Source organism: Aquarana catesbeiana, linkage group LG08 (assembly GCF_042186555.1).
Source record: "Aquarana catesbeiana isolate 2022-GZ linkage group LG08, ASM4218655v1, whole genome shotgun sequence".
Taxonomy (NCBI): domain Eukaryota; kingdom Metazoa; phylum Chordata; class Amphibia; order Anura; family Ranidae; genus Aquarana; species Aquarana catesbeiana.
In genome coordinates, this window is record NC_133331.1 from 203,813,231 (window position 1) to 203,832,644 (window position 19,414).

The following is a 19,414-nucleotide window of genomic DNA, read 5'->3' on the forward strand; positions in this document are numbered from 1 at the left end:
ATTTCTAAAAATCAAGCAAACGTAAAATTTTACAAATCAGGTCTTGTAGTTAAAGTTTTCATACAATGACAATGTGATTAGTAGCTCATCATGTTTGGCTTTCCTTTTTAGATGATCTGTAAAACTTGCTCCCACATAATGCTTACTTCAGAAGAGAGAAAACAGTTTTTGGACTACCTAAAGAAGCCAGGCCTCACTTACCTGCAGAAGAGGGGCTTAAAGAAGAAAATTTCAGAAAAATGTCGCAAGAAGACAATTTGTCTCTATTGTGGTGCCTTTAATGGTACATAATTATAGATCTTTGCCATTTTTATAGTCCCATTTATTGTAGGGGTTTTTGTTTTTAAGTATTAAACTAGCAAATGTGTGCCTGTGCATGAATGGGTTAACTCGGGCTGATTGGTTTCTGACTGCTGAGTGATTCAGAACACATTAGTATGCCCAGTTAGACAATATTTATATAGACATGTATTCTTTAGTCATTTGGTCCATCTGCAACGAACTAGGTAATGGGAAGAGAAGGGTTGTAAACTGATCATATTGCCCGGGCTACAGGGGTCGGGTGGGACTGAATATGACCGAGCGACATTGGGGAAGATGATTGTCACTGGGGGGATAGAGGCAGAGCAAGAGCTGATCATGGGCATGAAAAGTGAGAACAAATTATCAATGATGGGCGGAAGGAAGAGAGATGTTTGGCAGTTTGTTTTTATAAGCAGTAGGTTGCAGAGGAAGACCTAGTCATGGACTGGTGTTTAACCACTTCAGCCCCGGAAGGATTTACCCCCTTCCTGACCAGAGAACTTTTTACAATTTGGCACTACGTCGCTTTAACTGCTAATTGGGCAGTCATGCAATGCTGTACCGAAACAAAATTTGCGTCCTTTTCTTCCCACAAATAGAGCTTTCTTTTGATGGTATTTGATCACCTCTGCCGTTTTTTTATTTTTTGCGCTATACACGGAAAAAGATCAAAAATTTTGAAAAAAAATATTTTCTACTTTTTGTTATAAAAAAAAATCCAATAAACTCAATTTTAGTCATACATTTAGGCCAAAATGTATTCGGCCACATGTCTTTGGTAAAAAAAAGTCAATAAGTGTATATTTATTGGTTTGCGCAAAAGTTATAGTGCCTACAAACTAGGGTTCATTTTCTGGAATTTACACAGCCTTTAATTTATGACTGCCTATGTCATTTCTTGAGGTGCTAAAATGGCAGGGCAGTACAAAACCCCCACAAATGACCCCATTTTGGAAAGTAGACACCCCAAGGAAATTGCTGAGAGGCATGTTGAGCCCATTGAATATCCATTTTTTTTTTTTGTCCCAAGTGATTGAATAATGACAAAAAAAAAAAAATTACAAAAAGTTGTCACTAAATGATATATAGCTCACACAGGCCATGGGCATATGTGGAATTGCACCCCAAAATACATTTAGCTGCTTCTCCTGAGTACAGGGATACCACGTGTGGGACTTTTTAGGAGCCTAGCCGCGTACGGGGCCCCGAAAAAGAATCACCGCCTTCAGGATTTCTAAGGGTGTAAATTTTTGATTTCACTCTTCACTGCCTATCACAGTTTCGGAGGCCATGGAATGCCCAGGTGGCACAAACCCCCCCCCCCCCAAATGACCCCATTTTGGAAAGTAGACACCCCAAGCTATTTGCTGAGAGGCATGGTGAGTATTTTGCAGCTCTCATTTGTTTTTGAAAATGAAGAAAGACCAGAAAAAATTTTTTTTTTTTCTTTTTTCAATTTTCAAAACTTTGTGACAAAAAGTGAGGTCTGCAAAATACTCACTATACCTCTCAGCAAATAGCTTGGGGTGTCTACTTTCCAAAATAGGGTAATTTGGGGGGTTTTCTTGCCACCTGGGCATTCCATGGCCTCCGAAACTGTGATAGGCAGTGAAGAGTGAAATCAAAAATTTACGCCCTTAGAAAGCCTGAAGGCGGTGCTTTGTTTTCGGGGTCCCATGCGCGGCTAGGCTCCCAAAAAGGTCCCACAAATGTGGTATCACCATACTCAGGTGAAGCAACAGAATGTATTTTGGGGTGTAATTTCACATATTCCCATGGCATGTTTGAGCAATATATCATTTAGTAACAACTTTGTGCAAAAAAAAAAAAAATTTGTCTCTTTCCCGCAACTTGTGTCACAATATAAAATATTCCATGGACTCGACATGCTTCTCAGCAAATAGCTTGGGGTGTCTACTTTCCAAAATGGGGTCATTTGGGGGGGTTTTGAACTGTCGTGGCATTTTATGCACAACATTTAGAAGCCTATTATAGGTAAAAAGAGTATGCGGCGCTAATCTATCTACATGTACCACTAAGAATTATGAAAAGGACCTCTCAAATTAGCATGAATCTGAATCCTGAAGTTCACAGTGTACGCAATGCCTAAGATTAATGTAACAACCAATAAGCACCTACAGATAGTTACCATAGACCAGTGTACATACAATTTCGATGTGAACACTACACTTCAATGTAGACTACTACCTTCTCCTGTTTCAAAACAGCCAAACTATATTAAAGTGCTAAGTGCTGGTTACTATTCCTAGTGAAAATATAAAAATCAAACAGTGTGCGTAATGTTCCTAAAACCACACCATGTAAAACTATGACCAAAATATTAAAACAGGTATTGATGGTGAACAAATATTTCTCAAAATATATAAATCATACAATGTGCATTGATGTTTCTAAAATCCACAACGTGCAAAATATAACCAAAAAATAATAATAAATATTACTGGTGAATAAATGGAATACAGTTCCTCACAATCTAAGCAAAAAAACTGCAATGCAATGCTTGATTAAAGGATGCGACTCTGTACTCCATATCTATGCATAAGTGATCAAGTGCAAAACAAAGTGACAATTGTGCAAAAATCATGCATGTATAAATACGACTCCAATATTGACCCCAAAATGAACGCCCCTCCCACCTAAAAAAAAAGTGCAAAAACGGTGACAAATATAGTGATTGAGTCCAATTAAATGTTGCTCCATGCAATGTGACTCTTAATGTCCATAAAAGTCAATAGTAACGTGCCAGAAAAGGTGACTTTGTGCTGTAATCTTTCACTTCAAAACTGGTGCAGCACAAATGTCATCCCTTTGATAAAGTCACGTGGTGTGACGCAACGCATCAGAGTAGGAGGAGCCAGGTGCCAACGCTTCTCGGGGACGGCCGAACCCGGAAGCCTTACTGTTCCTGCTGCTATTTTCGTTTTTAAATGTAAGTCGCTACATTTGTTAAATAAACCTTAACTGAATTACTGCACTATGGGAGCATCTTCTTCTTCCTTATTTTCATTCTGGGGTTTGTGTGAGCGGTGGTGAATACTATAGAAAGCCTGACCCACGCACACCCTCCGGAGGAGGGGGACAGTCTCTGGACCTTCATCCCCTGCATAGAAGCATTACCATCTGCTTGACTTGGCCCATTGGGGGCCGCTATTTGAGGTGAGAGGCTGGGGGAAACACCTGTGTGCTGCACCAGTTTTGAAGTGAAAGATTACAGCACTAAGTCACCTTTTCTGGCACGTTACTATTGACTTTTATGGACATTAAGGCCCCTTTCACACGGGACGGATCCGTGTTGATCCGCCCCGTGTTTATCCGCTGCTCAGCGGGGATCGTTCCGCTTTCCCCAGCTGAACAGGCAGATGACAGGGCGGGACCCGCACACTGCAGGGACCGCCCTGTCAGATCTCCGCTCTCCCCTATGGGGGATCGGAGGAACACGGACCGTCTGTCCGTGTTCATCCGATCCGCTCTGCAGACGGATAGAAAAATAGGATTTTCTTCCGTCCGCAGAATCGGACGAAAGCGGAGCCGGACAACATCGGGTGTTAGCGGATGTACATCCGCTGACACCCGCTATCCCATAGCGATGCATGTATGTCCGTATTTCATCCGAAAATGGATGGATGAAATACGGACATACGGTCCGCATGTGTGAAAGGGGCCTAAGAGTCACATTGCATGGAGCAACATTTAATTGGACTCAATCACTATTTGTCACAGTTTTTGCATTTTTTTAGGTGGGAGGGGCGTTCATTTTGGGGTCAATATTGGAGTCGTATTTATACATGCATGATTTTTGCACAATTGTCACTTTGTTTTGCACTTGATCACTTATGCATAGATATGGAGTACAGAGTCGCATCCTTTAATCAAGCATTGCATTGCAGTTTTTTTGCTTAGATTGTGAGGAACTGTATTCCATTTATTCACCAGTAATATTTATTATTATTTTTTGGTTATATTTTGCACGTTGTGGATTTTAGAAACATCAATGCACATTGTATGATTTATATATTTTGAGAAATATTTGTTCACCATCAATACCTGTTTTAATATTTTGGTCATAGTTTTACATGGTGTGGTTTTAGGAACATTACGCACACTGTTTGATTTTTATATTCTCACTAGGAATAGTAACCAGCACTTAGCACTTTAATATAGTTTGGCTGTTTTGAAACAGGAGAAGGTAGTAGTCTACATTGAAGTGTAGTGTTCACATCGAAATTGTATGTACACTGGTCTATGGTAACTATCTGTAGGTGCTTATTGGTTGTTACATTAATCTTAGGCATTGCGTACACTGTGAACTTCAGGATTCAGATTCATGCTAATTTGAGAGGTCCTTTTCATAATTCTTAGTGGTACATGTAGATAGATTAGCGCCGCATACTCTTTTTACCTATATTACGCATATATCAGGGTGTGTGAGGACACCCTTTATGTTGGCAGATGTTCTATCTGGTACTATCGCTTATGGTCTTTTGAGAGTGGGGTTTTGCGCACTAGTTTTTTGCTATTTTAATTTAGAAGCCTATGTCACACATCACCCACTCTTCTAACCACTTGACAAAGCCCTTTCTGACACCTTTTGATTACATGAAAAAATCATTTTTTTTTGCAAGAAAATTACTTTGAACCCCCAAACATTATATATTTTTTTAAAGCAAATGCCCTACAGATTAAAATGGTGGGTGTTTCATTTTTTTTTTTCGCACAGTATTTGCGCAGCGATTTTTCAAACGCATTTTTTTGGGAAAAAACACACTTTTTTAAATTTTAATGCACTAAAACACACTATATTGCCCAAATGTTTGATGAAATAAAAAATATGATGTTAGGCCGAGTACATGGATACCAAACATGACATGCTTTAAAATTGCGCACAAACATGCAGTGGCAACAAAATTAATACATTTTTAAAAGCCTTTACAGGTTACCACTTTAGATTTACAGAGGAGGTCTACTGCTAAAAATACTGCCCTCGATCTGACCTTCGCGGCGATACCTCACATACATGGTGCAATTGCTGTTTACATTTGACGCCAGACCGACGCTTGCGTTCGCCTTAGCGCGAGAGCAGGGGGGACAGGGGTTCTTTTTTTTTTTCTTTTTGTTTTTCTTTTTTATCTTATTTTTAAACTGTTCCTTTCATTTTTTTTAAAAATCATTTTTATTGTTCTCTCAGGGAATGTAAATATCCCCTCTGATAGCAATAGGTAGTGACAGGTACTCTCTTTTTTTTTTTTTTTTTTTTTTTTTTTGAAAAAATTGGGGTCTATTAGACCCTAGATTTCTCCTCTGCCCTCAAAGCATCTGACCACACCAAGATTGGTGTGATAAAATGCTTCCCCAATTTCCCAATGGCGCTGTTTACATCCGGCAAAATCTAAGTCATAAAATGCTCGTAGCTTCCGGTTTCTTAGGCCATAGAGATGTTTGGAGCCACTCTGGTCTCTGATCAGCTCTATGGTCAGCTGGCTGAATCACCGGCTGCATTCTCAGGTTCCCTGTTGAGACAGGAGAGCCAGAGAAAAACACGGAAGACGGGGGGGGGAGGCTAATTAGCCGCTAGGATTGCTTTTACATGAAAGCCGACCGCTGGCTGAAAAGAATGATACCAAGATGATACCTAAACCTGCAGGCATCATTCTGGTATAACCACTCAGTCGTGAATGGCGTACCTGAAGACAAAAAAATGGTTAACAATAAAGCACAGTAAACGGTAAAGTATAAAAAATTGCATACCTGAAAAGCAAACGTGATAAAACATAATCTTAATAAATAAAACATTGCAGATTGCATAAAAATAATAAAACATTGCAGAATAGAATACAGTAAAAAAGAGCAGAACAATAGAGGGAGAATAGAGAGAGAGAGAACAATAAAACGCCAACTATTTTTTTTTATTTTATATTTTTGTTTGTGGTTTTTTTTTTTTTTTTTTTTTACACTTTTTTTGTAACTGTAACTTTTATAACTGTAACCAGTTCCAGGTTCGGGTCTCTCAAAATGCGATGGCATCTTGGGAGACCCTGTGAAAGTGTGCCTAGTCTGTGCAATGCTGTACCCTATGCTAATACTCAACTAGTGTATGGTAGCGTTCAAAACATTCACCAATGCAAAGACCAGGATTGTCAGGACAGGAGGGACAATAATAGCGGGTGTCACGCCTATATCCGCGCTTGCTGTAGACACGACATCTTTTTTGGGGGGGTTCGTTGGGTAGGGGTACTCGGGAGGACATAAAGAAAATGCCTCTCATGCAGCCGACTGCATTTGGTTGGGGATGTGAATGGGGGAAGTACGGGTGCTGCAGAAGCGGTGGGTTCCCAATTAGGATTGACGAATGCAGCAGGAAGGGCACTGTGTTTGTCTTCTTGGTGGCAGCGGGACACTACTTGTGCTTGCCACCTCACCAGCTTGAACTGCACTTATGGGACTCGCCACATCACCAAGTGTTACTGCAGTGCTGGTTTGACTACGACCGGAGTGTACTAGGCCGCTGGCGCTTGCCAGTTGACCAAAACGCTACCAAAAAAACTGTTAGCGATCGCAGGGATCAGGCCTGACTCTGCGAACGCTGCAGTTATGCATTTAGTGTTTTGTAAGTGACAGTGATCGATCGATACTGCACTTGGGTGAGCTGGGCCGCGCGGAGGGGCAAAACGCAGGTGCTAGCAGGTATCTGGGCTGATCCCGCTAACACTGCATTTTTGGGAACCCTAAACTGCTGGGGACGCTAGTATAGATCTGATCAGATATTGATCCGTTCAGATACTATACCACTAAGGGAGGCGTATGCTGCGTGCGTGGGTGTTAGCGGTACTGGTGCTAATCTGACGCCTGGGGTGACGCATATCACCGGCGGGCGATCAAGGGGCTAAACCTTTATTCGGTAATAAACGGCGGGTGCCCTGACACTATAAAAAATAAACGAATTAACCAGCGTCACCCGTAACGGTTATACGGCGATCAGTGGTGAAAGGGTTAACTAGGGGGGCAATCAGGGGGTTAAAACATTTATTAGGTAGTATATGGGGGTCCCTGTCGCTATAAAACGCTGACGGCGAACCTAAATATTTACCTCCCTAACTAGCGTAACTAGTGACCCTAATACAGCGATCAGAAAAATGATCGCTTAGTGACACTGGTGACGGGGGGTGATCAAGGGGTTAAATCTTTATTAGGTGGGGTTAAGGGGGTATCCTAGACCTAAAGGGGGCTAACACTAACTGCCCTAACACACTAACTGTCACAAACTGACACCATGCAGTAATCAGAAAAAAAAAAAAAAAAAACTCAGTGTCAGTGTGACGGGGGGGGGGGGGGGTGATCAGGGGGGATCGGGGGTGTAAAGTATGCCTGGCATGTTCTACTGTGAGGTGTAGTGTTGGTGCACTCACTCAGATGTCTTCTCTCCTCGGCGCCGGAACGGAAACTGACGAGCCGAGGAGAGATGACATCACATCCCCTGCCTCTGTGTACTACACAGAGGCAGGGGACGATTCTCATTGGCTGGGAGCGATCACGAGGGGGGAGCCACGAATGGATGGCCTCCCCCTCATCTCTGATCGCTGCCAGACCAAATCCGACTGCCTCGGGCACCGGGGGGGGGGGGGGGATCCGATCGGACCCCCCGCCCGTGGGAAGGCAATCACGTACCAGGTACGTGATTTTGCCTGCCCGTGCCATTCTGCCGCAGTATATCTGCGTTAGCCGGTCGGCAAGTGGATAAAGATTACTTTTATTAAGATGACCATGTCTCGGGTTTCAATTAAAGCTAGCTAGAAAACAGGCAGCATTGTGTTTTGCTGTCTCTTTAGAAAATCCGTGGTGCTTTGGGAATCCTTTGTCACTTATGGGTTTTTTTTTTTTTTTTGAAACAAAGACTGTATAAATATATCATCATCATCAGTACAGTGCCATATAAAAAAAGCACTTAAAACCAAATAAATTCACCCCAAACCTTTTTATAGTTTGTTTTTAAATTGGAAACAATAATCCTTTTACAATTTCAGGGCCAGTAAAGAAGTGTGGCTTACTTAAAATTATCCACGAAAAATACAAGACCACCAAAAAAGTAATAGACCCTCTGGTGTCCCAGTTCCTACAGTCCTTTGATACAGCAATAGAGCACAACAAGGAAGTAGAAGCATTGCTGGCGCGTGCACAGGTAAGTGTATTTAAAGCTTTGTAAAACGGGCCTTCATCATGAGGTCATTTACCCTGCAAACACTGGATTCCTGCAGTAAAAACCAGCTGATTCTGGTGGCTAGAATAACCAGTGCATGAGAATAGCGGCGGCCACTCAACCTGTTAAAGGTACTGACAGGCTGAGAGCAGCCATCGCTGTTCACATGCAGCTGCACACCAGGTGGTTTTCTGCTATTAGTGACGGGTTGTCCGAATATTGACATCTGACTGCGTTCAGGCTTGGACACACTCATCTGTCCCTAATGGCAGGTAACCGCTTGATGTGATGCTACATGTGAGCAGCTACAAATGCTGTCATCCTGTTATCACTTTGTACAAAGGCCACTGCTATTCCCATGCACCTGTCGTTCCATCCACAAGAATCCACTGGTTCTTGCCACTGGCATCTGGTGTATGCGGGTAAATGTACATGTGAAGGCATTTTTTTTGCATCTGGATGTCTGATGCTTTATTATGGTGTCTTGCATTTCTTTATCTCGTTGGAGATATAGAAAGATAAGTTTACTGAAATTTGGTGTTATATTGATGAGCCCTAACGGCTTTTAATTCTTGCAGGAAAATCTAAACCCACTTGTGGTGCTTCATGTTCTGAGACGTATCCCAGATGAAGATGTTCCTCTGTTACTAATGAACCCTGAAGCTGGTAAACCATGTGACCTTATTCTCACAAGGCTTCTGGTTCCCCCACTCTGCATTCGTCCCTCTGTTATCAGTGATCTGAAATCTGGAACTAATGAAGATGATCTCACAATGAAGTTGACAGAAATCATATTCTTAAATGATGTCATCAAGAAGGTAACACAGCTCATGTACACAAATCTCTGCTTTCTGATTAAATTAACCTTGCAAAAAGAGTAATTGAAGTTTAGAAAGAAACTTCCTATCTTTAGGTCAGAGTTTCATATGTTGAATGTATAGTTTCATAAAATACTACATGCCGGAAAGTGTTAGCGCGAAGGATTATTTTTTTTACGTTGTAAAGAAGCATTAACCTGGCAAGTTTTCTCACCTGAAAAGTATTAAGTAATGTTTTAAATGCTGTGTATTCTTATTTCCTTTGGCTTTTAGCACAGAATCTCAGGAGCGAAAACCCAGATGATTATTGAAGACTGGGATTTCCTACAGCTTCAGTGTGCTTTATACATCAATAGTGAACTCTCTGGAATTCCCATGAATATGGCTCCCAAAAAATGGACACGTGGTTTTGTTCAAAGGCTAAAGGGAAAACAAGGTAAGACAAACTTTCTCCTGAATCTTTAACAAGCTCAGTTACTCAAATACTTACCTGTTCCTGAGTTTAAAGTGGAGGGCCACCCTAAAAAAAAAAAAAAAATTGCATGAAAGATCCTAAAAAGTTAAAAAAAAAAAAATTTGGAGAAAAAAAAAAAATTTAAACTTACCAAACCCTTGTTGCTAGGCAGTCTTCCTAATCTGCCTCTTCCTATTCCACGGCGTGTTCTGTTCCACAGTGAGCGGCCCCGTTGCCTTCTGGGAACTGTGTGTGTTCCCAGAACACCACGGGGCCATTCACAGAGCGCCGCTCGCGCGTGCGCTGTAGGAAATTGGCAGTGAAGCCGTAAGGCTCCACTGCCTGTATCTTTTACTTAGGATGGCGGTGCCGGGACCCGAGAGCCGAGGGACGGGTCGGCCGCGGGCGGCCGACATCGCAGGCACCCAGGACAGGTAAGTACTTATTTAAAGTCAGCAGCTACAGTGTTTGTAGCTGCTGACTTTAAATTTTTTTTTTTTTCACGACAGGAATCCCGCTTTAAACTATGACCTGCTTCCTCCCACACCCTGTATTAACTATTTTGTCCATCATTATGATCATCAAAAGTGAGTAGGGCATAGCTTGACTTTAGGAACTGAAGTCTTTATTTGCGTAATTTAGCACCTCAGATTTCAGCATCTACAGGCTTTACAGACAAATGCAGGGTATACACCGTGATTTTCTTTTTTTTTTTTCAGTTTGAATGAAAGACTCACAGACTAGGAGAGATCCCTGCATCCACATCGCTTGTGTTGATGCAGGGATCTCTCCTGCTGTTCTTTTTGTATTCTGACAGGGGGACTGCGGAAACGGCTGATTTCTGGTACGTGTATACCCACCTTTAAGTTGGGTATACATGGGCCAATTTTTTTTAGTCAGACAGCGGGCTGATCGAAAAAACTGAACTAATTCCCCCATTTACACAAGCGAGGTGCATAAAGGAATCAGCCCCGCTGTGCTATTATATTCTGACAGTGGGGTCTCCTCCACTGTCACAATACACTGATCAACAAGCCTGTTCCTGAGAAGACGATCAATAGATTAAATTGCAGTGAAGCGGAATAGCCATGGATGGATCAAAATTTGATCAGTCTCTTCTGAACCGGCCAATTTTTGAGCAAACTTTGGCCAACTTTAATTGCAGTTGACTAAGTTTATTCCTTATAAAGGACAACTTTATTGTCTTCGCTAGTGCCTAGTTGTTCGCTGATACAAAACAAAGTATTGTGCCTGCAGGGGGCTTTACTGAATTGCATTTAAAAAAGTGTCTTAATTAAATAAGCCGTTAGCTTGTTACTTGTGTTTTGTTTAACTTACATGGTTTTTGTTACAGGTCGATTTAGAGGAAACCTTTCTGGCAAAAGAGTGGATTTCTCTGGTCGTACTGTCATTTCTCCAGACCCAAATCTGCGTATAGATGAGGTAGCGGTTCCTGTTCATGTGGCAAAGATTTTGACATTTCCTGAAAAGGTAACTATGCAGTTATTTGTTTGAAAATCACTTTTCCAGTTTTGGTCTTAAAGCGAACTGGTGAAAGAGTATTGGAGGAGGGGGTTCTTATACTCTCTCAGCAACTCCTTGACTGCTGCCTAGAGCAGGCAACTCTATATAAAGAGAAAAGTAAAAAATCACGCTACCCATAAATAACCAAAAACTGTGCGATAGATAATTAATATGATCCAAAATCAATATACAATGATATGTGAGATTAATCAACAGTGCAAAAAGAATGCATATAAATACCTAAAAAATATATAAAGTGAATTAATACTAAACATCAATAATCATTAGCACTTAGTAAAATGAATGATAAATAATAAATAAAAGAAAACACACTAGGTGCACAAAGATAAAAAAACATAAATAGACGGTATAATGTAATATACACCAGTGAGTGGTGAAATAAAGTCCATAAAAAGTGAAACAAATTGTTGTCTTCAAATACTGTGTGAAATCCACCAATATTAGCAGGAATGCGCCCTTACCAAAGCACCGTGATCCCCCATCACAGAGGATCAGGGAGAGCGTGTGTTATACCATAGACTGGCTTCGCGGGACAGCAGGTAATATCCCAGGTACTGGAAGGCCACCTCACAACAACTCAGATTGTAATTCCTCTATCTGGCTTGTTAGAGCTTCTATCAGATCCCTGAAATGAAGACCTTCCAGATTGTTCATAGACAGGTTCAGTGTCTGGTTATTTTTTATTCCAGATGCCAGGTGGGGGCAGGAACTTCTGTCAGGTGATTAGAGAACTATCTGTGGGAATAATAGCTCAGGACTGACTGGGTGCTGGAGCGAACGGTCACATTATTCCCACAGATTGTTCTCTAATCACCAGACAGACAGATTTTACTAAGTGCTAATGATTTTTGATGTTTATTAATTCACTTTATATGTTTTTTAGGTATTTATATGCATTCTTTTTGCACTGTTGATTAATCTCACATATCATTGTATATTGATTTTGGATCATATTATCTATCGCACATTTGGTTATATATGGGTAGCGTGATTTTTTTACTTTTCTTATTATACCTTTTGTATTGATGTTGAACATATTTATTGGGGCTCCCAATTTTGTGGATGGTTGGTAAATGTCTTGCCACCACTTTTTTGGTTTCCTTAGTGCGGTTTTTACATACTTTTTTCAGGCAACTCTATATGGCTGCTTGCATCTTTAAATGATTGTTACTCTGCCCCAGGATACCAAAAAATGTGGTGATGAATTTGCATCTCTCTGCTAAATCCTTAGTGATCTGTATAATTTCTACAGAGGTAGTAGGACATTTTTTACCTTAATGCAATATATGCATTAGGGTAAAAAATATTGGACTGTATAACCACTTGAGCATAAGCTTTACATATTGCTCTATGCTACATTTTTATCCATTTTTATTTTTTTTATTTTTTTTGTGCAGGTTAACAGCGCAAATGTCCATTTTATGCGGAAACTTGTCCAGAATGGACCAGATGTTCACCCAGGAGCCAACTTTATTCAACAGAGACATACCCAAATGAAAAGGTTGGCCTCGTACCTTTTTGTCTGTGTTCAGGTTATCTCCTGATCTGTTGATATATAGTATCACGTTTCCACCTCCTCTATCTACAGCAGTATACAGTTAATTTTTGTAAATAAACTTTTAGTACAGATTTCTACAATTTTTTTTTTTTCTTGCCTGTCTGTTCTCCAAACTTCTCATGTTGCCATCATTTTCCAAGGGTACCCATAAATAAATGAAATTGTAAAGGCACTCCTTGTACCTGCATATAGGTGAAGTTATCTTAAAAAAACATGTTTTGGTCTATATTTATATAAAAAAAAATAAAATAAAGCTTGCCATGTGGGAACATTTCACAGTAGATGCATACTGGTGTATTTTCTCCTCTTTTACTTGAATATATCAATACAGAGATAGTAGTAATACAAATTAAAGGTTATTTTATAAAGAAACAGAAGCTTATTTATTGTTTAGATAAATATTTTGCAAGTGCAAGAAGTCTCCCTGCTCTTTATAGGTATGTGTTTTTGAATTTGTAATGGTTTCTAAAGGTTTAAGATCTTTGTGTAGATTTCTGAAATATGGTAACCGAGAGAAGATAGCTCAGGAGTTACGGTATGGAGACATCGTGGAGAGGCACCTCATAGATGGAGATATTGTTCTGTTTAATCGACAACCATCCCTGCACAAGCTCAGCATCATGGCTCATATAGTGAGTAGCACAGCTAATGTTATGCACTTTCCTAAAGCATTTCTAAACCCAAGAAAAACATATACATTGATGGTTAGCAGTCAATTTTTTTCTTATTGCAAGGATTTTATCTTCTCCTGGCAATCCAGTCCTAGGGTGACAATGCTCACTCTCTACTGTATCTATGGAAAGCGGTGTTGTCACCCTAGAACAGGACTACAGAAAAACATCCTCTCCCCTCATATACATAACATAGTGCCCTCGTTCGCGGCCTGCTATTAGTGTCCACTTGTTAGTTTTTGTTTGTTTTTTTTTTTTACTCCTCACCCACAACAGGTTATTTTATTACTATTGCTCAGGTACTACGGGGGTTACTGGACTTCCTCCCTGGCCGCCCCCTAAGAAAACTGAGCTGCTTTGTGACTGGTTTTGTTTTTCATTTTTGGTTTAGTCTAAGCCCTACCCGCTCGCCTCCCCGTTCTGAGTCAAGTCTGGCACGGGCAGGGTATGAGCAATTGCACCTGGGTTATACTTCCTATATAGTTTGGCTGCTTGTGTTTGTTTTGCTTTTCTTTAGAGTCCTCCCCTCCTTTTCCAGCGCTGTCCTGTGCGACACTGTTCTGAGCTACTTAGTGCCATGGCGTCACATGTGCTAAAATCCATGCCTGAACTCTAAATTTAAAAGGGCGCTCTTGTTTCAGTACCTAAAACCTTATGCCCTCCATATTGTTTTGCTAAGAGTTCGCTGCCCATTAGGTGTGTCTCCTGAAGCATTGAAGAAACCCTGGATCCAGAAATGTTTTCATGCTACTTACTCCACGTTCTCCAGAGGAGTGTCTGTCCTTATTAGTAAGTCCCTTCTGTGCAAGGCAGAGGCTGTGCACACAGATCCTCAGGGGAAATATGTAATGGTGGCCTTGAATTTCTGGCATTAGCCTTATTTACTAGTGGCCATTTTCATTCCTTCCCCCTTTTCTTACTTACTTTTGTATACAGTATGAGATAAGGTAACCTCAAACTCGCCTGCTAAACTGTTAATGGGTGAGTTTAATGTGGTTTTATCCTCTAATCTAGATAGACCTACTCCAGGGCAGCACACTTTGGGCGGCCTGGTGTCCTGAACTCTGGCAGCGGATTGTGCCGAGATCTGGCGGTGGTGACATCCCCCTTAAAGGGGTCCTCATTCTTTTCCCTGTCGCACCGGATGTCCTCCCGCATAGACACTTGGCTTTTGCCAACCCTGCTCTGCTGGCAGATGTGCAGGATGCCAGGTGGCTTGTCAGACCACTCTTCCCTGGAACTTTTCCTGCGAGTTACTCATACCCGTAAGGGCTCTGTGTGGCATCTAGGAGCCCAATGGATTTCACATCCAGATATTGTAGACCAGATGCCTCCCCTGGTGGAAGATTACTGGAGTTGAAATGCACACTCCTCCAACCCTGTAATGGTATGGGATGCTTTCAAGGCTGTTACAAGGGGGCAATACATCTCCACTATCGCTGCAGTCCACAAAGACCAGGCCTCTAGCTCTCAACACCTTCAATATCAAATTGATGCCCAATCACCCCCCCCCCCTTAAAATCACATTTACTAGTGCAACCTATAACATCCAAGTGAAAGATAGAATGCCAACATGTCAGAAAAAAAAATCAAAAACTGAATCACTGAGTTGGAGAACAGTGGTTGAAGGAGAAAAAGGTGAAATGTCCTTGCATGGCTTAGTCAGAGCCCAGACCTAAACCTCATTGAAAATCTATGGAATGACCTGAAGACTGGAGTCCAAAAAACAGTCACCATCAAATTTAACTGAACTTGACCATTTCTGCAAAGGGCAAATAATGCAAAGTCTAGATGTGCTAAGTTAGTAGAGACATATCCCAACAGACTAAAGGTCATAATTAAAGAAAAAAGTGGTCCAACAAAATACTGACATAAGGGGGTGATCCTTTTTCTAACTCATTGGTTCTGTTTTTTTATTTTTTTTATTTTCCTCTGGCATGTTGGTGTCCTATCTTTTATTTGGATGTTATAAGTAAATAGTAAATACAGCTGGACAAAACAGTCTTCATTTCAGGCTGCAAAGCATCAAAATGTGTTTATTTTAAAGGGGGGTGATTTATTTTCTATACCCACTGCATGTCTGAGGTTGCAAGGCTGGATCATCATAAGTTTAAGCAAGTGTTTTTTGAACAGGGTGACCGCAATGGGAGGTTCCTGGCTCTATTATCCCAACATGACACACCTCTTACTATCATTCCCGAGATCAAAGCGGATGACGGCACAATTATTACATCCTCAGCAGGTTTTTTACAGGAGTTTTGTAATTTTTATAGCCGCCTATATTCCCCCTCATTGCCATCTGATTTTGCCCAGTTAACATGCAGTCCCTTCTGAGCTTGGTGGCCTTGAGTTGGCTCTCAGACAGGGAGCGAGAATTCTTGCCTGAAGAGATTCTTGCTGTCATTAACCTCTTCCTTAGTTGTAAGGCCCCTGGCCCTGACGGCCTCCCGATAGAATTTTATAAAGTACATTGTGTGGCTTTGCCTCCAAGACTGGCCTCCTTATACTCCATTTGTCTTGCTGAAGATTTACTCATGCCTTCAATGAATGATGCCCATATAGTGTTAATCTATAAAAGCCCTAAAGATCCAGCTCTCTGTGCCTCATACACACCCATAGCTTAACTGAATTTTGATTTTAAGATACTTACCTAACTCCTTACGGGCAGGATCAATAAAATCCTATCCTCTGTGGTGGACTCGGATCAAACAGATTTTGGGTCCCATAGATCTACAGACATCAACATCCAATCCCTCACATTAATCGGGGTACTAGAGTGGTGGCCTCCCTGGACATAGAAAAAGCTTTTGACATTGTAGAATGGGCATATATATATCGGAGGTTCTCAGACGTCCCCCCCCCTCCACTTTTATAAACTGGCTTCATACTCTCTACAAACCCCCCACTGCTTCCATCAAATTAGGGAGTTGCCTGTTTGAATCCTTCTCATTTCAAAGGGGCACATGGCAGGGCTGCCCCATTTCTCCAGCTCTTTTTGCCATCGCCATGGAACCTGTGACTGAAGCCCTCTGTACCTCTCCTTAGATCCAGGGCCTGCGCGCTGGCTGGAGGAGAGGGTAGCTCTGTACGCTGATGACTTGCTCCTTATTTTTAAGACCCCAGCCTGCCCTTACAGGGGGCCCTTCAGGGTTCTAAACACCTTCTCAGAGGTCACGAGCCTCTACGTAAACTGGACCAAATAACCAATTTTCCCAATAGACCCTGGGGCACAATGCTTTTCCTCCCCTGATATGCCGTTGCAGTGGGTAAACCAGTTCAGGTACCTGGATGTTTTAATTTCCAGCTCCACCTCTGACTTTGTTGAACTAAATTTACTGTCAATTCTTTCTGATGTCAAGGCAAAACTAAAAGTATGGGAGAATTTGCCATTGTCTTTTTGAGTTAATCTTATTAAAATTTTAAAATTCTACCTAAATTCACTTATCTGTTTAGGAATTCCTAAATGTTTTTTCACTAAATTAAATCAATCATTCTCCTCCTTCCTTTGGGGACCTCACCCACCCCGTTATAAATTGTCCACCTTGATGAGGCTTGACTCTCAAAGGGGCTTGGTCCTACCAGACTGCTTTAAGTATTATCTGGCTTGACAACTAGTTACTGCTTATTGGTGGCTCTGCCCGGACACACCAATATGGCCATAGTACTGGAGGCAGCAACGCTGTCCTCCTTGGAAGTCCTCCAATCTCTTTTCTTTCAGGGTGCCAAGGCCCCTTACTCTTTGACACCACCCATGCTCACCACTCTTAAGGCCTAGAGAGAGAGCTTAAAGGATAAGTTCACCTTTGGGAACATGTTACATGTTCCACCCCTTTTTAGGGTGGATCATGTAACATGTTCCCAATGCTGCAGCCACTGCCCTCTCTCACTGTGGCAGCAGTACGGGAAGAAGTTTCCCGTACTAGCTGTCACTTTTTAAAATAAGAGCGGCCGTGCAGGGTGCCGCCCACAGGGCCATATCATTCATTCACACAGCTTTGTGTGTGAATGAACTACAACCCCTGGTATCCTTTGCCATTGTCAGCTTGTTCTCAATGAACTACCATGGTGCTGTGGAGCGCCATGGTAGTTCATTGATTTGTTCCTGTCAGTGTATCTGCCTGTCTATACGGGTTTACAGATATACTGACAGGTTTGCCGGAGACCTGATCGCTGGTGCAATGCTTTACAGGCTCCAAAAAAAAAAAAATATGTCGGTGCTTGAGGAAGTTGTGAGATCAGATTGTGTGGTCAAACCTATGTCCGTTCTGTATAATCATCTGTGTATGAACACTCTTACAGACCTGACCTCCCTCTGGAGTAGATGGCTGGCTGATACCATACCTTGACGGAGATGACTGGACAGACATCTAGGACTTTCCATTTAAACAACTCGTCTCCCTTAGGGAGAGACCTATTCGATTCAGAATAGTACACAGGGCATATTTCACCCCATACAGGGTTCATCCAAACTCCGTACTGTTGGAGCTGTCCCCATACGTCAGGAGAGTTCACTCATATATTTTCTCGGCCTGCCCTGCTTATCGCCCAATATTGGGAGGCCGTAATCTATTAATTCTGTTGGCACTGTCTACAGCAGATACTGTACTTGTGATCTGCACGTGTTTTCCCCTGTGTGGGCATAGTTTTCTGTTCAAATAGTTTTTATTGAGAAATTTTTAGTACAAATACAGATAAATGCAGTCATACAGGAAGATATTGAAACAATCCTGTACTTACTGTACAGAAAGCAATCGAAAATATTACATATTTTTATTATAAACGTTAAGTATGTCTGTAGCATTTTCTACGTATCTTAAAGAATGTTGCTTTATTACTATAAAGAATCAGTGAGATAAGAATATTTACTCGTGTCCCAAGAATAATTGTGGATATGTAATAGGGAGTACAGAGCTTGTATATAGGGGGAAGAGATCCCCGGGCACCCCAATGGGAACACACTGTGCTCACACAGGAATCCCCCCCCCCCCCCCCCCAAATGTATTAGTAAACCAGTAAACTTTTCAGTAATAATCAGTATGTCTCGGGGATCATTGAGATATATCACTTTGCATGGCTTACCAGCTACAGCTAGTTTGAATGGCTAAACGAAAGAATTAAAACAAATAATTAGAAGAGAGAAGAAGTTTCCATGGGGACCAGTTAGATTCAAACCTTGAAAAGGCTCCATCCCTGTATGCCATAATTTTTTCAAATTCTATTATAGTGTTAATTTTTATTTTTATATCTTTAATAGTAGGTACATCAATCGATTTTCCACCTGTATATCAATTCCATTCTTGCTGCCAGTAAGACTTGTGTTGCTATACATCTATGTTCTGGTTTATATTGGTCCATATTTAATCCTAAAATAGCTTGTTCTATGTTTGGGACCACCGTGCTTTTAGTTAATTTTGAAAGCATATCATAGACCTTCCACCAAAATTTTTTGACTCCCAGGCATGACCATAGCATATGTGCTAGGGTCCCTATCTGTCCGCACCCTCTCCAGCATAGGTTTGAGTTGTCTCTAGAGAATTTTGCCGTAATATACGGTGTGTAGTACCATCTTAACATTAGTTTTTGTGTAAGTTCCTCATAATTGGCACATCTGGAAAATTTGCGATTATTAGTAATCGCTTGTTTCCATTGTAGATCTGTGAACTCTTTGCCTAATTCCTTTTCCCATTTGGAAATCTTGTTATTTTTTGTAAAAGCATCTTTAGAGTGAAGATAATTGTAGATCATTTTTATTCCTTTTATATTGGGGTTTTTGGATTGGAGGAAGGTCCATACTTTTTCTACTATGGACACATGTGTGGCCTTAGCCTCTTGAAGGTATGAAGTAATCTGGGT

At 41.3% G+C, this 19,414-nt stretch overlaps 1 protein-coding gene across 1 annotated transcript in view; it reads left to right on the forward strand.

Moving 5' to 3' along the window:
* POLR3A (RNA polymerase III subunit A) overlaps window positions 1–19,414 on the forward strand; it is a 143,072-nt gene that overhangs the window by 20,490 nt on the left and 103,168 nt on the right. The window contains exons 4-10 of the mRNA XM_073596832.1: window positions 112–283; window positions 8,343–8,497; window positions 9,094–9,333; window positions 9,607–9,769; window positions 11,142–11,278; window positions 12,730–12,833; window positions 13,381–13,522. Coding sequence (XP_073452933.1) covers window positions 112–283; window positions 8,343–8,497; window positions 9,094–9,333; window positions 9,607–9,769; window positions 11,142–11,278; window positions 12,730–12,833; window positions 13,381–13,522 — 1,113 coding nt within the window. The remainder of the gene's footprint in view (window positions 1–111; window positions 284–8,342; window positions 8,498–9,093; window positions 9,334–9,606; window positions 9,770–11,141; window positions 11,279–12,729; window positions 12,834–13,380; window positions 13,523–19,414) is intronic.